This window comes from Artemia sp. Qi Xiang Cuo, chromosome 2, assembly GCF_049724085.1.
Source record: "Artemia sp. Qi Xiang Cuo chromosome 2, ASM4972408v1, whole genome shotgun sequence".
Lineage (NCBI taxonomy): Eukaryota > Metazoa > Arthropoda > Branchiopoda > Anostraca > Artemiidae > Artemia > Artemia sp. Qi Xiang Cuo.
Genome location: NC_142795.1, coordinates 32412875 through 32430598, shown reverse-complemented (window position 1 = coordinate 32430598; position 17724 = coordinate 32412875). Strand labels below are relative to the sequence as shown.

The 17724-nt window shown below is 36.2% G+C and overlaps 2 protein-coding genes across 2 annotated transcripts in view; both read left to right on the top strand.

Annotated features, from left to right (window-relative positions):
• Positions 1–17724, top strand: part of TM9SF3 (transmembrane 9 superfamily protein member 3) — a 696120-nt gene that overhangs the window by 135967 nt on the left and 542429 nt on the right. The window lies entirely within an intron of this gene.
• LOC148955153 (unconventional myosin-Va-like) overlaps positions 16625–17724 on the top strand; it is a 67289-nt gene continuing 66189 nt past the window's right edge. Inside the window, exon 1 of the mRNA XM_089104829.1 lies at positions 16625–16819. Within this exon, the coding sequence (XP_088960955.1) occupies positions 16625–16819 (195 nt within the window). The remainder of the gene's footprint in view (positions 16820–17724) is intronic.

Here is a 17724-nt window from a genome sequence, read left to right as displayed (position 1 = left end):
GCATTAAAAAACACAACTCTTTTTATATTAAGTTCAATTCCTTTTTTAAAGAAACAATGAGCCAATTGAAACATAGAACTTTGACTTGGTTCAAATGATGAGTCACTTGACACAATGTGTCAATTAAAACAATAATTCAGTTGACACATAGAATTTGAAGTCCAAAATGATAAAGACAATAAAGAACTTGGCCCAAATTATTTTACTATTCACTAAAAATGAAGGTTCCATCTGTAAAATTGCAAAAAAAATGAATACTACAGTAAAAATGAAACCAATGCTTCGGCACTCGGATCGGGCCTCTATGGATTTAAATTCGAGGTGGCAACTTGCCAATTTCGGTATTCAAGAAATTTAAAGGCATTTAAGATTTGGATGTCGATTGCTAATTTTGGGTCCGAGACAATCAACGAAGTAATACAGATGACATTACAGTACATCCGATGGATATCGATGGGACCATTACTTGCAAAAATAGTTTTCTTACAAAAACATAAGTCAATAACATAGATCGAAGAAAACAGAGAACAAATGTTTGGTTATGCAATAACCCCAATCTCTCCTAGAGCCATAAATAAAAAGTCCTGGCTCTAGGCTCCAACCGAGGAAAAATGCAGAAAAACTCCCACCCCCCTCGGGACCCAATTAATTTTTTTTATCAAAACTGAAATCCAACTCATAGCACTTCTAAGCTGCCGGGATTAGCAAGCTGCTACCCTAACCTTGATGCCCTTGAATCCTGAAATTAGGATGCTGCTATTACGATTTTTGATCTTAAACAGCACCGACTGGGATAACAGAGGCCCAATTTTAGTGATAGATTTAAAAACTGCAACAAGCATAACATCAAACTTCTTATGAATTATTTTTCAGATTTATTTTCATTATTCAGCTTAAACATTAAATACAGCAATTTCACAAGAGTGAATTCTAGGTTGTATCGCAATTATAATACAAATACAAAACGATATTTTGCGCCATCTATATTTTTTCAATGTACATGGTATAAGAAGTAAAAAAAAAAGATAAGACCTAGACAGATAGTTGTTAGTTTTTTGATAAAATTTAAGCAAGAATCCAAATTCAACTTATTGCGAATGAACAATCTACTACTATTATGACAAGCAACTCATCACATCACCATATCACCGGCATCCAGAAAAGCTATGGAATCCTCTTATTTTCCCCACTCTAAGGAGAATCTAATCTTCGTTTGTACCAAAAGCACTATTTTGGCAGATTAACACTAAATCTGGAAAACACGCCCACGCCATATTGCCATTTCTTTTATACTCGCTTCTGACTTCATATACATTGTTGAAATCAATACTAACTCTTAGATAGTTCCTTTAGAACACGTCAGCAGATCAAGCTCAACTTAGGTTCCTGAGATAAATTTAAAAGCTGTCACTGCCGTAGCTTCTACTACCCTAATCATAATTCTTGGGCATCTTATTCTTTTAAGCTTCAATTCGACGTTAATTCCACTTTTCAAAAGTGTGGAACGTAATTCCAATAGTAAATTCAACGGAGTCAAATATTCTTTGAACCAAAACAAAAAGCAATATAGCAGAGAAAGCATTAATCATTGAGAATTTGAAAGATCCATATCTTCGTGACCAAATACAAAATTAAAAGGAAATCGCGATCAAATATGGAAACGAACATATTTCAAGATATTCAACTTAATTTGAATATCTTTATTTAAATTAAAATTAAGGGGGTTAAAGAAGACTATCTTGAATTATGAATTTCATTCAGAAATCATGATGCTGTAAGTAAGAAGTTAAGAGACGAACTGGGGTATTAAGGTAAAGGCAGAGGAGGCACGAAGCAAGGTCAAATATTTAGCAAACGCAAGAAGGTGGCCAAATTTTTATTGTCAAAGATATCGTTATTCGTTACTCATAGTGCTTGCAGACATAGCTTTTGATTCAGTTGATATATCAGTCCTTTTTTGTGTAGAATCGGAAGTAATGTACTAGCATTGCTTTAGTAAAGAACTGTTTGCCTCTGTGTTGCATGTATTATTATCCTGCTCCTGACCATTTTGTAGGAGTGCTCATTAGACGGGATAATTGACCACAATCCCCCCCCCCCCAAATTTTGTATCACCCTAGATGTTGAAAAAAATACGATTTTTGGTATTTTCATTGAAAAAAAAAAAATTCGGCCCCCGCACCCTAGAATTTGAAAAATATGCTTCGTCCCTCCGCACATTTTCCTTAATCCCGCTAAAAACAGAAATTGACGTAAGGAAGGCGCAATCGATGAGAGGGGGCTTATTCGATTGCAGAATCCAAAGTTAGGAACGGCTTGGGGGATCGATCTAAAACTTTCTGGAATTGTTGAGGGTCTTAGTGGACCTCGAGTGTTGACTTGGAGGGAAGGGTGGAATCAAAAAATAACACTACATGTATCCAGGTTATCAAAATAGAATATCCACAATAGTCCGAGTACTATTTGGAAGATCGAGTTTAATCTTTCAGAGTGTTGGAAACTGGAAGAGGACAAAGAGACCTCAAATCAGAAGACATTATGAGTACCCAGGTTATCAAGATAGCGTGTCTGCAATATCATAGGAATAGTTTGGAGGATCGAGTTGAGACTTTTAGAGTGTTGGGAGGAGGGGCCGTTGGACTTCAAATTTCGGCTTGGAGTAAGGGTCAAAGGTAGAAGGGGTCAAAAATGGCTTGTCTCCGATCCACCTACAAGGTTTTTGACTGTAATCTAGAATCTATACATGGTAAAGTCACTTGGTATATCAAAAGACTGTATATGACTACGGTTTATCAAAATATCTTATCTGCAGTGTCTCGGAAGTTGAAACTTCCAGAGAATGTTGGGATGGGATAAGGGGACAAATATTATGCTTGGGGGAGAGGAGGGGAAGGGCAGAAACATTTTTATTTCAACATGATGGGTGCCAAAAGGATCATCAAAACCGTTCTGCTTCCATCTACATTAGTCAATAATGTAGATGGAAGAAAATAGGGAAAAAATATCGTTGTTGTCCTACCTCCAATCCACCCATTAAGAGCCAAAAATGTAAAGTCATAAGAGTGAAGCATTTACGTCTGCTAAAAAGTATCTGTGGCTATTTTCATCAAAAAAATTGATAAATTGCCCGTCCTAGATTTTGACAATTCTGTTTTTTTATCTTATTTTTTTTTATGTCTAAATTCAGGGCACCAAGTATAATTAAATGTCTGATTTACTGCCAGTCTTTTATTGAGGTTTTAGATGAATTTTGAACCTTCTTTTGAAAGAGATAACAGAGAAACTTTTAGGGATAACTTCTCCAGGAAGATCATTCAAGGTCGAAATACAACGTCAAATGAAGCTGTCTTGGGATACGGCTGCCTTTATGAGATATTCGTACGTCGTTTCATCAAAATATTTCCTCAAAGTTTATTTATTTAAATATACTCATTAAAATTATAATAAAATTTCTTATCCCAATTAAATTTTCGTAGTTTTGTATCACTGCTCCGACCCAAATTGAAAAAAAAAAAAACAAAGTCAGAACTAAAATCGAACTTGGATTCCCTATGGTACCGGAATTAGCAAGTTGCTATCCCGTCTTAAGTTGCCTACGGGTTTCGAAATTAGCAAACTACTGCCACAATTTTAGATTCCAAAGACCAGGGCGGAACAGGGTACCGAAGATCTGCATGAGGTTGTGAATAAAGATTCATAATCATTGGGGATTTTGGGGAAGTTGCCAAAATCAATGCTTTAAATAGTTTGGGGCGGCTATGTAGCATTTCCAAGGGTGTCGAACACAGGCGGTATTACGCCACGACTAATTGGGGCTGGTAAGTCAATTTCGGCTGAAAAAGATTTAAAGTTACGTAAAAGATGTAAAAAAAATCTGCACAAATACTTGCATAAAAGTATCATGATGCAAAATAGCATACTGCAGAAATATTCTTTTGAGAAGGCTCCGTGGGTGGCTTGGTGCTGCAGTGAACTATTACTAATAATAATATGAGAGCTATAATTGTGCAGGATTTGTGCACAGGATTGTGCAGATGCTCGTTCTAATAGTTTTTATCCTCTTTTCTTACGTCAACTGAAAAGTATACGATTTTAATCCAACAGAAATGGTTAAGCAGAAAGGGCTTATCTTTAAGCATCTCATTATATAAGAATTCGTCTTTAATCTTTTCAAATATGAAAAAAATGCAACAGGGTTTTTTTAATAGTATGTCAAATTATTTTGCGACAACATACAAATGACTTCATGGAAAAGTGAAATTCCCAAAACAGAAATATACTTTTCTGCAACATTTGATGATCATGCGATTTTAAACTGCACCCTTAGACGTTTCTTATCAGATGCTCTTTGAAAAGACATGAAAAGAACTTTAAACTTATCATGTATAAAGACACAGTAGGTCTCTTTTGCGGGATGTCACATGATTATTTTGCAACAGAAATGCGAAGAAGCACGGGGAAAAGTGAAATTTCCCCAAAAAAGAGAAAGGTTTCTCTGCGACATACAATTTTTGAACGCACAAATTTTGAAGAGCACAAGAAAACAAACAATTTTTGTCTACACCCTCAGAAATTTCCTATCAAATACTGAGTCCGTTCATAATCATTGAACTTTAAACTTCTGAAGCACAAAGGAACAAAAGTCTTTCGCGGAATATAGCACGATTATTTTGCAACCAAACGCCAAGAAGTGCAGAAAAAAGAAACGTTTCTCCAAGATAGTTTTTCGTGATAATTAATGCCCGAGCCATAGCACAGTCCCACCTCTAGATGAAAAACCCGTGATTTATGATTAGCAAGAGCATTTCCTTGATTATAACGTCATACTTTTACTACAAGAAAAGATGGAAAAAGAAAGAAATTGGATTTAAAAGCTTGTATCAATACATATCTACCCCAGCGTCACACCGGTGCATCGACCGAACACCGCCAACAAGAGGTCCAGTTGACCGCCACCGAAGTATCGCAACGCCGCTGGCACGCCGCATGCGCGCCGCCGCCAAAAGAGGAGGCGGCGTTCGGCTTACTTTGAATTAAATTTGCGGCAATTCTTTATTGCGTCAACCGCAAGATCGGAGCTTTTCTTTTCTCCTGTGGTTATTTCGATTTTCCTGATTAGAAATCAAGCAGGGCTTGCACTATCCCTGAATTTTTGGCGATTGCCCCGAAAATTACCCAATCACGGTGCCACCCCTAGTTATTTATTACTAGTGACTATCCCTGCCAAATATTACTTTGCAGCCTATACCATAATTCTTAACTACTCTCTTGTTCGTTAATTTTCGGTTCTTGTGTTACTTTGGATATAAACTAGACAGATACAATTGCGATATACACGGTTCTTCATGTGTTAACAAAAGTGTCGTCTTTATGTAACTAAATAAAAAAACTATTTTTTCTAACTGAAAGTAAGGAGCGACATTAAAAATTAAAACGAACAGCAATTATTCCGTATAAAAAGGGACTATCCCCTCCTCAACGCCTCGCTCTTTACGCTAAAGTTTTTTATTGTTTTAAAAAGTAGAGTGGTGAAAAAGAGTCAAACTTTAGCGTAAAAAGCGAGGCGTTGAGGGGGGGACAGCCCCTTCCACATACGAAATAATTCCTGTTCGTTTTAAGTTTTAATGTCGCTCCTTACTTTCAGTTAAAAAACAAATTGTTTTTTATTTAATTTCTGAACGTTTTTCAACTAATGCAGTTGGCTCACCGTGCATCAAAAATTAAAACACAATTTGCATATTAATTTTGGTAGATTTATTCCGGATATGAAGGGTTGCCCCCTCCTCAATACCTTGCTCTTTACGCTAAAGCTGCTAGCACTTTTATAAAAGCTTCATATTCTAATTAAATAGCCCCCGTGTTTCAATTTTAAGAAACAGTCAAACTTTAGCGTAAAGAATAAGGTATTGAGGAGGGGGCAACCCTTCAGATATGACATAATTTCTGTTCGTTTTTCAAATAATGCCGGTAAATCTGGCTCAACCTCTATGAAATATACCCCTCTCCCTCACGGAAAACTCCTCCGTAAAAGTTTCATCCAACGCACAGTACACCCGCCCTCGTCAAACTCCTTCCAGGTAGTTTCTTCCTCGCTGAGAATCCCCCCCTCTCTGTAAAATTGCTTGTTGACGATTCACCCTGAAAAATTCTCCTTAGCATTTTTCTATTGGAATAAGACTTTAATCTCTAATCGGTTTCTCGATCACTCCGGAAATACCCCTTCCGTGGAAATTATTTCCCAGAAAACAAAACGCACAGAAAAAAGCCCCCGGATAAACCCCCCCGGAACATCTCCATATAAAATAAAAATTGGCAAAGAGAATGTAAGACAATTGAAAAGAATTTCGTATAATAATTCTGTAACCCCCCCCCCCCCCCCCGCTTGTGTAACATTTCCCCAAGAATATTGACTCATCAGAAATTTCCGTCGCAAAGGAAGATTCTCCCCTTAGAAATACACCCAAAGCACCCCCCCCCCAAAAAAAAAGATGACCGTATACTTCCCAGTAACAAATACTATATGTAAACAATGGGCAAAGTTCACAACTTGGAGCCCTTCCCCCGGGGACTGTGGGGAGTCCTTCTACACCTAAAGACATAGTTATAAGATTTTTCGACTATGCTGAATAAATGGCTGTCTCAAAAGGGAAACAAATGAGCGAGGGGAAGAGCTTGTTGCCCTTCAACTTTTTGGTCACTTAAAAAGTACGCTAGAACTTTAGATTTCCGTTTGAATGAGCCCTCTCGTGATATTTTAAGACCCCTGGGGAGAAAAAAACAAACAAAATAAACACGCATCCGTGATCTTTCTTCTGGCACAAAAAAAATACAAAATTCCACATTTTTGCATATAGGAGCTTTAAATCTCTACAACCGGTAATCTGATACGCTGAATCTGATGGTGTGATTTTCATTAAGATTCTATTACTTTTAGGGGGGGTGTTTCCCCCTCTATCAAAAATAAGGCAAATGATCTCAGGCTCCTAACTTTTAATGGGTAACACTAAACTTGATGAAATTTATATATTTGAAATCAACATAAAAATCCTATTCTTTTGATGTATCTATTGGTATCAAAATTGGTATCCGTTGAGAGTTTCAGTTACTATTTCGCTCCTTACTTACAGTTCGTTACCACAAACTATTTGATGAGATTAAACCATTTCGAATGCAGTTTCCCAATTCCTATAAGATTCTTACATCATTCGTAATCAAGAATTTTATTTTTAAGATGAACGGAACGCATACACTATACAGGCTCAGTTGGATTTTGAAATTGATTAATTAAAAATACTTTTTCCACAAAATAAGTTTTTCAAAGAAAAGTAAAGAACCCCATTAAACCAAAAATGAGCAAAAATAAAATAAAAAAATCTACCGAGCAGAAATTAACATGAGTAGGGCTCAAAACCCCAATGCCTTCCCAGGGCCAGAACATAATTTACACTTTACTGAAAAAATATAAATTTTTTTACTTTTACAAATTTAATAAATCAAATAATATTAATATTTTGATTACTAAATATCAGTATATGTATATTAAACTGACAATACCTGTTCATTTGCATTTTTTCAGTAAAGTGCAAATTATGTTCTGGCCTTAGGATGGCATAGGGGTTTTGAGCCCTACTGATGTCAATTTCTGCTCGTTGTGAGTTTGACTCGGATATTTATAGTAATTTCTGTTTGTTTTGGATTTCATTTATTTATCAATGCTGATTTGTGGTAGTTCCAATCATTTATGGTTTAATGGGGTTCTTTACTTTTCTTTGAAAAACTCACTTTGTGAAAAAAAAATTTTTTTAATTAATTTCTGTTCGTTTTAAATTGACATAGTCTTTTCAGGGAAAAACAAAATAATTCTTTAAGTCTTTTTGTTTTTTAAGACTTTATAGTTTGGCCTGCTATTGGTATGCCGGAGAAAAATTTTCAGCACTTCTTAACTACATACACCCTTTTCAAACTTTGGACACAAATAGTAGTGTTTAATTTAGTTTCATACCTCCTCTAATTGACCTGAAATAGAAAACTTAATACAATTTGCAAAAAAAATCGGTTTACTTTCTTTAATAGCTTGGATACACTTATGCTATTTTGATTTGGTTAAATTTTAAGAGCAGACGTAGCCCTGAAAAATTGAACATAATACCCTCAGTCATTCTTGGGATACTGCTGCGATGCCTTATTGGGAATTGGCATTAATACAGTGCATTTTGATTTAATCTTAAGGCAACATTTAGTTTTTAAACATAATAGGCAAATGGGAGGGTGGGGGTGGGAGGGTGATTAGTCGCCCTTCAATCACTTTCGACTATAAGCCCTTTCTATTTTTAATGGAATGAGCCCTTTTCGAAGTTTCTAAGACAGCTCCTTCGATACGAAGTGCCCTGTTCTAAACAAAAAAAAAAAAAGAAAAAAATAATAATAGGCTACATTGTACCCACATCGATGTTTACTATAAAAATGTCAAGCCTTCAAAAAACTTTCGACTATTAAAAAGGGCACAAGGCCTTTCAATTTCTAATTGAATTAGCTCCTTTTGGGCTTTTATGACAACCCTTTCTATATACACCTTATTTGCCCCAAGGGCATAAATTATAACCCTTATTTTACCGGCTGTGAAGCGGTTTTTATCCTCAAGGACTTAAATTCCAGAACTTTCAACTACGCTGAACAAAACGGCTATCTCAAAATTTTGATTAGATGTGTTTGAGGAAATAGTGGGCGTGAGAGGGGCGTTAGTTGCTCTCCAATCACTTTCAACTATTAAAAAAGGCACTAGCCCTTTGAATTTCCTATCGAATGAGCCCTTTTTGAAGTTTCTACGACAACGCTTTCTATAAAAACCGCATATGCCCCAGGGCATAACTTACAACCCTTGCCCTGAGGGCTGTGAGAGGGTTGTCATCCTCAAAGACCTAATTTCCAGAACTTTTAACTACGTTGAAGAAAATGACTATCTCAAAATTTTAATTGGATGTGTTTGGGGAAATGATGGATTTCATAAGGGGATTAGTCGCCCTCAAATCAATCTCTACTATGAAACACGGCGCTAGCCCTTTCAATTTCCAATCGAATGAGTCCTTTTGGAAGTTTCTACGACAACGCTTTCTATAAAAACCTTATATGCACCAGGGCATAATTTACAACCCTTGACCTGAGGGCTGTGAGGGGGTTGGCATCCTCAAAGAAATAATTTCCGGACCTTTTAACTACGTTGAACAAAATGGCGATCTCAAAATTTTGATAGGATGTGTTTGGGGAAATGGTAGGTGTGAGAGGGGTGTTAGTTGCCATCCAATCACTTTCAACTAATAAAAAGGGCACTAGCTGTTTCAATTTCCAATCGAATGATTCCTTTTTGAAGTTTCTACGACAACGCTTTCTATAATAAAAAAAACCTTATATGCCCCAAGGGCATAACTTACAACCCTTGCCCTAAAAGCTGTGGGGGGAGTTTCATCCTCAAAAACACAATTTCCAAACTTTTTAACTACGTCGAACAAAATGGCTATCTCAAACTTTTTATTGGATGTGTTTGGGGAAATGGTGGCGTGAGAGGGGTAATAGTTATCCTCCAATTACTTTCGACTATTAAAAAGGGCACAAGCCCTTCTAATTTCGATTCGAATGAGCCCATTTTTAAGTTTCTACAATATCACTATCTACAAAAACCTTATATGCCCCCAGGGCATAACTTACAACCCTTGCCCCGAGGGCTCTGAGGGGGGGTATCATCCTCAAAGACCTAATTTGTAAAACTTCTAAATACGTTGAACAAAATGGCTATCTAAAAATTTTGATTGGATGTGTTTGGAGAAAAGGTGGGCATTAGAGGGGGTTTAGTTGCCCCTAAATTCCATTCGACTATTAATAAAGACACTAGCCCCTTGAATTTCCAATCGAATGAGCCCTTTTTCAAGTTTCTACGACAAAGTTTTCAATAAAAACCTTATATTCCCCCAGGGCATAATTTACAACCCTTACTTTGAGGGCTGTGAGGGAAGTGTCATCCTCAAAGATATAATTTCTGAACCATTGAACTACTTTGAACAAAATGGGTATCTCAAAATTTGGATTGGATGTATTTGGATAAACGGTAGGCATGGAAGGGGTGTTAGTGACCTTCCAATCACTTTCGACTATTAAAAAGGGCACTAGCCATTTCAATTTCCAATCAATTGAGACGTTTTTGAAGTTTCTACGACAACGCTTTCTATAAAAAACTTTATATGCCCCCAGCGCATAACTTACAACCCATACCCTGAGGGCTGTGGGGGGTTGTCATCCTCAAAGACCTAATTTCCAGAACTTTCAACTACATTGAAAAAAAAATGGCTATCTCAAAATTTAGATTAGATGTGCTTGGGGAAAAGCTGGGCGTGAGAAGGGGGTTAGTTGCCCTCCAATCACTTTTGACTATTAACAAAGGCACTAGCCCTTTGAATTTCCAATCGAACGAGCCTTTTTTGAAGTTTCTACGACGACGCTTTCCATAAAAAACCTTATATGCCCCCTGGTAGACCCCGGCGCCGTGCCAGCGGATCGACCGAACACCGCCGAAGAGAGGCCTGGTCGAACACCACCGAAGAGTCGTAATGGCACTGGTACGCCGCGGGCGCGCCACCGCCAGCAGAAGCAGTGGCGTTTGGGTGCTTTTATTTCAATTTTGCCGCAAGTCTTTATTACGTCAACCGCAAAGTCAGTGCTTTTCCTTCTCGTGTGGCTTAGTGTTTCGATTTTTCTGATTAGACATCTAGCAGGGCTTTCATTATCCCCAAATTTTTGTGTATTTACCCGGAAAAAAATTGGTTCCCCAAATCCCCGAAAATCACGCAATCACTGGTGCCACCCCTAGCGATTTATCACCAGTGACTTTCCCTGCCAAATATTACTTTGCATACCATAGTTCTTCTCTACTCTCTTGTTCATTAACTTTCGCCCCTTTTGTTACTGTGCATAAAAACCAAACAGATGCTGTATGTAATCGCAAATATTTCAATATACACAGTTCTAAATATAGTGACAAAGAAAAGTATCGTCTTTATGAGATCAGTTTAAATCATTTTGAATGCACTTTCCGAATCGCTATTCCTTACATCATTTGTAGTCAAGAATTTTTTTTTCAAGTTGAATAGAATTACAGAACGCATTCACTACTATACAGCTTCAGCCTTCAGTTCGATTTTGAAATTGACAGCCGAAAGATTGTTTCGACAGCTATTGAGACAAAATTTATCTATAGACTAAGCTATTTACAAGGTTAGGGAATTAAAGATCGAACCGGAAGTTACCCAACAAATATGACTCATAAATAAATTGTAAATTATCGCTTATAGGGGGAGGATAGGGAGTTATCCTTTTCAAATGATAATACCTCATTTTTTTTCAAAGCAGGTATGCCAAAAAGATAATTATTTTTTTCATTTAAAGTGGAGACAGAAGAAAATGATATCAAATTCCCTGGGAAACCATTGAAATATTTTGATTGACCCAGGGCCCCCTATTAGGACTTGTTCATTGTCTTGGGCATTGCGCAATTTCTCATAGGCTTCTGGCCTAATTTAGCTTTTGTTTGTGCTCCCTTATAATTAGATTCTTTGGATCTTATTGAATGCCAAGGCGAATCTATGACTCAGTTTTCCAATAATTTGAGGTATATCTGAATAATTTCGACCTTTTTGTTGTTGTCTTTGTACCCCTTTACTCATACCCTCAAATTTTTTTTTCAAGGAATACTAGGCTGTTTAACGTTATTTAGCGTGTTTGTTTGAACCATATAATGACCTAGTTAATTATTAAGTAAATTATTTTTCTAATGAAAGCTGAGACGGTATCCTATCAAGGTGGTATCCAGAAGAGGGGGGTTGGAGGGTATTACATTTAAATGATAATATCTCGAAATTTTTTTTATTGAAAGCAGGGATCCCAAAAAGTTGATTTTTTTTTTAACTTAAAGCAGAGACGGCATCCTATCAAGGTGGTATCCAGAGGGGGGGGGTAGTGAGCTATCATATTTAAATGATAATAACCTCGATTTTTTTGGAAAGCAGGGGTGCCAATAAGTTAATAATTTTTTTTTTATTTAAAGCAGAGGCGGTATCCTATCAAGATGGTATCCAGAGGGGGGGGGATAGGAAGTTATTATATTTAAGTGATAGTACCTTGATTTTTTTTTTTTTTTTTATTTAAAGCAGGGATGCCAAAAAGTTGAAAAGTTGACAAAAATTAACAAGATTTTCGTGAGTTATACTTGATACACCACATGCATGGTTTTATTGTCCAAAGGGAAAGGGACATATAAGTCCAACCCGTTTTTTTCTTATTGATGAAACGGGTTTACTTTGAAAACATTCATCCTTAACTACCAGGCAAATTCACACTAAAACGAATTGTTGTGATGAAAGCAATATTAGCATCCCCACCTAACGCTTTACTCGAGTAACAATGGCGCCCTGGGTCCAGTGCCCAACCTACATTAGAGAGCCTGACCATAATAAAAGCTTTCAATTCGGCAGGTTCAAGGAAGAGTCTTTGACAGTCTTATGACCTCAGGGTACTAGATGTTGCAACGTGCTTACGTGTCTAAAGTGGTTTAAAAAAATTCGATCCCCCCACAAATGATTACCAAAAATATACACACATATAACAAATATAATATTTGGAATATTATAACACTTTTTTCAAAGCTTTGAAGAAAAGCGAAAAAGGCTAAATACCCCTAACTTCGCTTGAAAGCTATTTTAAAAGGAAACTCTTTGGAGATTTCCATGGAAATGACCATGGCAGAAGCTTTGAGCCTGGGTGGGGATCAAAGAGGAGTCTTTGAGTATTTTGACCACAGGTGACTTATTGTTGCGACTTTCTTAAATTTGGTAATTTTTGTGAGCATTTGGAAATCAAAGCTTAAACTCAATAACTGATACTAAGTGTCCTAACATTTTGCTTGGATTAAAAGTGACGAACTAAGATGAAAATCTCAACATCTTCCTGGAGCTACTTCAGTCTGCTTACTATTTCATTTAATCACATTTAAAACGGATGAGCTTTTCATTTTTTACCTAAGAAAATAGCTGGCACTTAATTTTTCTTCATACCGAATAAACCATTAAGTGTTTTTTGTTTCATTATAATTGAAGTGTTCTCATGTGAAGTGTTCATCATGTATTTTTCAATTTGATAAATTTACTCCTTTTAGATGCAGTTTATAATTTGGTTGATATTAGGTATTTATCAGTTTATAATTTGGAATGAATCCCCAAAAGAAAAAATGAATAATATCCAAAAGAGCAGCCAAAAGCAATAAAAAAGCAGCAGTTCAGCCTTAGCCTACATGACATATATTCTATAAAGGAGCCAAAAAAAACTTTAAAATGTATTTTTTTTTAAGTTTTTATTAAAAACGAGTTTTTAATACAAAAAGGATTTTTATGAATCCAAAAGAGCAAAAAAAAAAACAATCAATATAGAATTCACCAATTTAAACTGTTTTAAAGGTGACAAAATAGATATAGGCAAAGAGCATTATGAAAAAATTAAGCTTCAAAGTTCAAAGTTATATTCAAAGTTTTTACCCAGATAACTGACGAATTTTGTGATACAGTATTTTAAGTTTTGTATGCAGTAACACTTGATGAAAAAAACTACTAATTTTGATAATTATTTATGTTAAGAATACATAGCTAATAGATACTTTAACTATTCGTATTATGCAGGGTTCTGAAACGCCACAGCCATTTCGTTTGTACCAGATTTCCACTTCTTTCGATGAATAATGAAGAAGACCAGTTTCCAGTCATCGACTTGTGAATTTTTGATCTCATGAATAGGCTCGAATCTGTTTTAAATTTAAGCTGTGTTTTGATCAAGACTGATTAAAACATTAATGTTTGCGGTCAACATTGAGCGCGCCGGCGGCGCGCCGCCGACATCTTACCAGCGGCGTGGCGTGGCGCGCTGTTTTTGGCCCTTCCGCCGCCGGTCTTCCCTCATCGGCGCGGCCAACTGTACCAGTTGGCCGCGCCAACTGGTACAGAGACAACTATACCAGTTGTCTCAGTGCTCTCTGGTGACAACATTTTTGGACACTGGAAATCATTATATTTATATATATATATATATATATATATATATATATATATATATATATATATATATATATATATATATATATATATATGTGTTATATATATATATATATATATATATATATATATATATATATATAACTGGTACAGTTGGCCGCGCCGATGAGGGAAGACCGGCGGCGGCGGGGCCAAACACAGCGCGCCACGCCGCGCCGCCGGTAAGATGTGTTTAATAAAACAATGTACATTATATTTATTTATTCTCAAAAAAATTAATCATACAAGGTAGGCATAAATGGTAAGTTATCTCGAAAATTCAATATGTGCCCCAGATCTTTCCACCAGCTGCTGCAAACGATCAGGGATGGCATCCACTGACTTTCTCAGAAACTCCGCTGGGATGGTGAACATAACTCCCTTAATTCGATCCTCCAGTTCTTCGAGTGTCTTTGGTTTGGAGCGGTAGACTTCTTCCTTTACCCAACCCCAAAGAAAAAAGTCGTAGGGTGTCAAATCCGGGCTCCTGGATGGCCATTCATGTGTACCACGACGTCCCAACCAACGCCCCAGAAAGCGAGCATCCAGCCATTCGCGGACAACAAGAGCAAAGTGTGGTGGGGCGCCATCTTGCATAAATATCAACTCGTCGATGTTCTCCCATATGCTGACAACTGGCCAGACTCTATCACGCAACAGATCAAGGTATCTTTCAGCATTCATGGTGTTGCGCAGAAGAAATGGGCCCACAAGCTGATCTGAGGTGATACCACACCACACCGTTACTTTGTGTCGATTTTGCTGTTTTTCAACTGTCATGATAGGATCCTTTCCGGCCCAGTAGTGGCAATTATGACGGTTGACAAAGCCTCCGAAGTGAAACACAGCCTCATCAGTCCAGAGGATGTTGCGGAAGAGATGGGGCCACTCTTAATTCCAAGCCAGCATGATTTCTCCGAAGTCCATGTGAATGTCACAGTCCTCATCCGAGAGTGATTGGAAGTAGTGCGGCTTCCACGCATGCCAGTTCAACTCTTTGTTGAGCACAGTTCGCACTATATAGCGGGTATATATATATATATATATATATATATATATATATATATATATATATATATATATATATATATATATATATATATATATATATATATATATATATATATATATATATATATATTGAAAAGAATTACAAAACAACCATAAAAACTTGCTTTTTCAAACTTGTTGAAAAAATTACTTTCAGTCATCTTGTCTGAACTTCGCTCACATGTGGGCTACTAAATGACTGTTCTTCAGTTGCATTTTCAGATTTTTTACGGAACATTGAGACACTAAAAAGTTGAATGTGCCAGTTATAGCTGGTCTCCCCTACCTGTTTTTGAACCATAGTGAGATTCCTAGAGAATATTTACAAAAATGGAAAAAGTACACGTGGGTACGCTTTCTGTCACTTTTACTTAAAATTTTCAAAAATTGAACGATGAAAAATACACGACACGCGAACATTGGATTATAAATTTTAGCAAGTGTTTGTTTATCAAAATGACCTTTAACCCTGACTTGCAGGTCATAAGTTTTTCCAAAACAGGCGATAATACTAACTCGCGTGTCCCTTTAACTGTCGGGCCGAAAGGCAACCCAAGGTATTTAGTGGATTCTTTGTTAAAAAATTCCTGTCATCCCACCCTAATTGAATGACACTGGAAATAATTATTATTATTATTTATAAATCAAACAAGACAATTGAGGGGAAAATCCATTTTATTTTCTCAAGATCGCCTAAGAAAGCAATCGTATCGTTGATCCAATCTAAAAAAAAGCCTGCTTATGCAACATACTGTCGAACACTTTTGAAATATCAACTCCACACACAAAAAGTCGTTTTTGTGGTTACGATGGTGTTCCATCGTATGTGCATTTTGAACTCCTACGCAACTTCGGAAACCCAAATAATGGTCCCCCACATCACATATTTTAGATAAATATGGGAGTAAATTTTTTTCAAATTATTTACTAATAAAAGAACTAAGTGTTATAGGTCTATGTTTTGAACATTGTGAAGGATCCTTGCCCTTTTTTCGTATACATACTACTTTACGTTTTCTCATTAAAGAAGGGACATAATGCTGGGTTACTATTACTTCATAAATTTACTTAAGATGCTCTAGTAGTTTAGCAGTACCATACAAAAGGTGCTCTGGTTACAAACCATCTGGACCTGGTGCCTTCTCATCTTTGGTAATCTAATTTGAATCAAAGCCAAAGATGTAGAAAAACAAACTGGGTTTTTATATGGGTTCTACTAAGAAAAATGCTTCTATTACAATTCATGATAACTCAATTCACTTGATGCTGGATTAAACGAAAACACTGAAGTAAAGTGTTCATAGCATTGTTCCAGCGGGATTTGGTCTGATAAATCAGCTAATAATTGGGTAAATCTATTAACATCTTTAAAAAATTAACTTTGGATCATTCCTATTCGTGTTGATATATCTTTCAATTCAGAATGTAACATCGATTGAGGAATTTAAGACATGAAATTCCTTACTGAAAAAGTGCGATCTCTTTCCAGAGACTCCCAGGACCAGAGCATCATAGTGTCTGGTGAATCTGGTGCAGGAAAAACTGTATCCGCCAAATATACAATGAGGTATTTTGCCACTGCTGTAGGCTCTTCAGCTGAAACACAAATAGAAAAGAAAGTGCTTATTTCAAGTCCCGTTATGGAGGTATTTCTTTTTTTTTTCTATGCTTCTCAAAGTTCTCCAAAACGTGGCTTCATGTAAATTAGCTTCATATGAAGAAGTATTTGTGGAAAGTCTCTTTAATATGTCAACCTAAACGCTAGTGTAAAAAAAATGTTGGTGATTAAAAATGAATGTAACGTAACCGTCTTGTGAAGTATTTCAAATACTTGTAATTGAAGAGATACTGCAACTTGGTACTTAATCAAATTGCATGAATCAATTAAGTGAAACCTTTATGAAGTATCTATTTCTTAAATTTTAACCAACCCAGTAACATAATTGGAGCCTTTCAAGTACCAATAAATTTCCAAGTACTTTAGGGATATGCTCAAGTGCGTTTTAAGGACTTACTCAATTGGCTTTGAAAAGAAATCAGATTAAAATTTTAAAATAATTTTTAGGAGGGGGTGGGATGAGGATTGTTTCACTTGACGTGCTTGACAAATTGCACAAGGACAGCTTGGCTTACAAGTTTGAATTATAGCTACTCAAAAAAAAAAAAAAAAAAAAAAAATGGGGAAGAGGTGTTTAAAATATTCAAAGATATAAAATGGTTTAGGCTACTGTTTGATTAAGAAATAATATGTGAGTAGTTTTTAATCTAACAAAAAAACTCTATCCAACTAACTTCAATATCTAGAGAAAGGAAATAAACCCATCTGGAAACTGTAAAAAGACTCTGGATTAATATTTTTTTATTTTGAGTCGCTAAACTTCTTATGTAAGTTCTGCAAAAGTTTATTTTTATTTGTGAGTTATGAAGGCCATGACCTAGACATCTACCCTTGAATTGGTTTAACGCTTTTAAACATTATTCATACGTAAATTTGTTTTGGGCCTTTTCAGCATAGATTTTCAGCCTATTCTTACCTTGAACTCACCCCTAA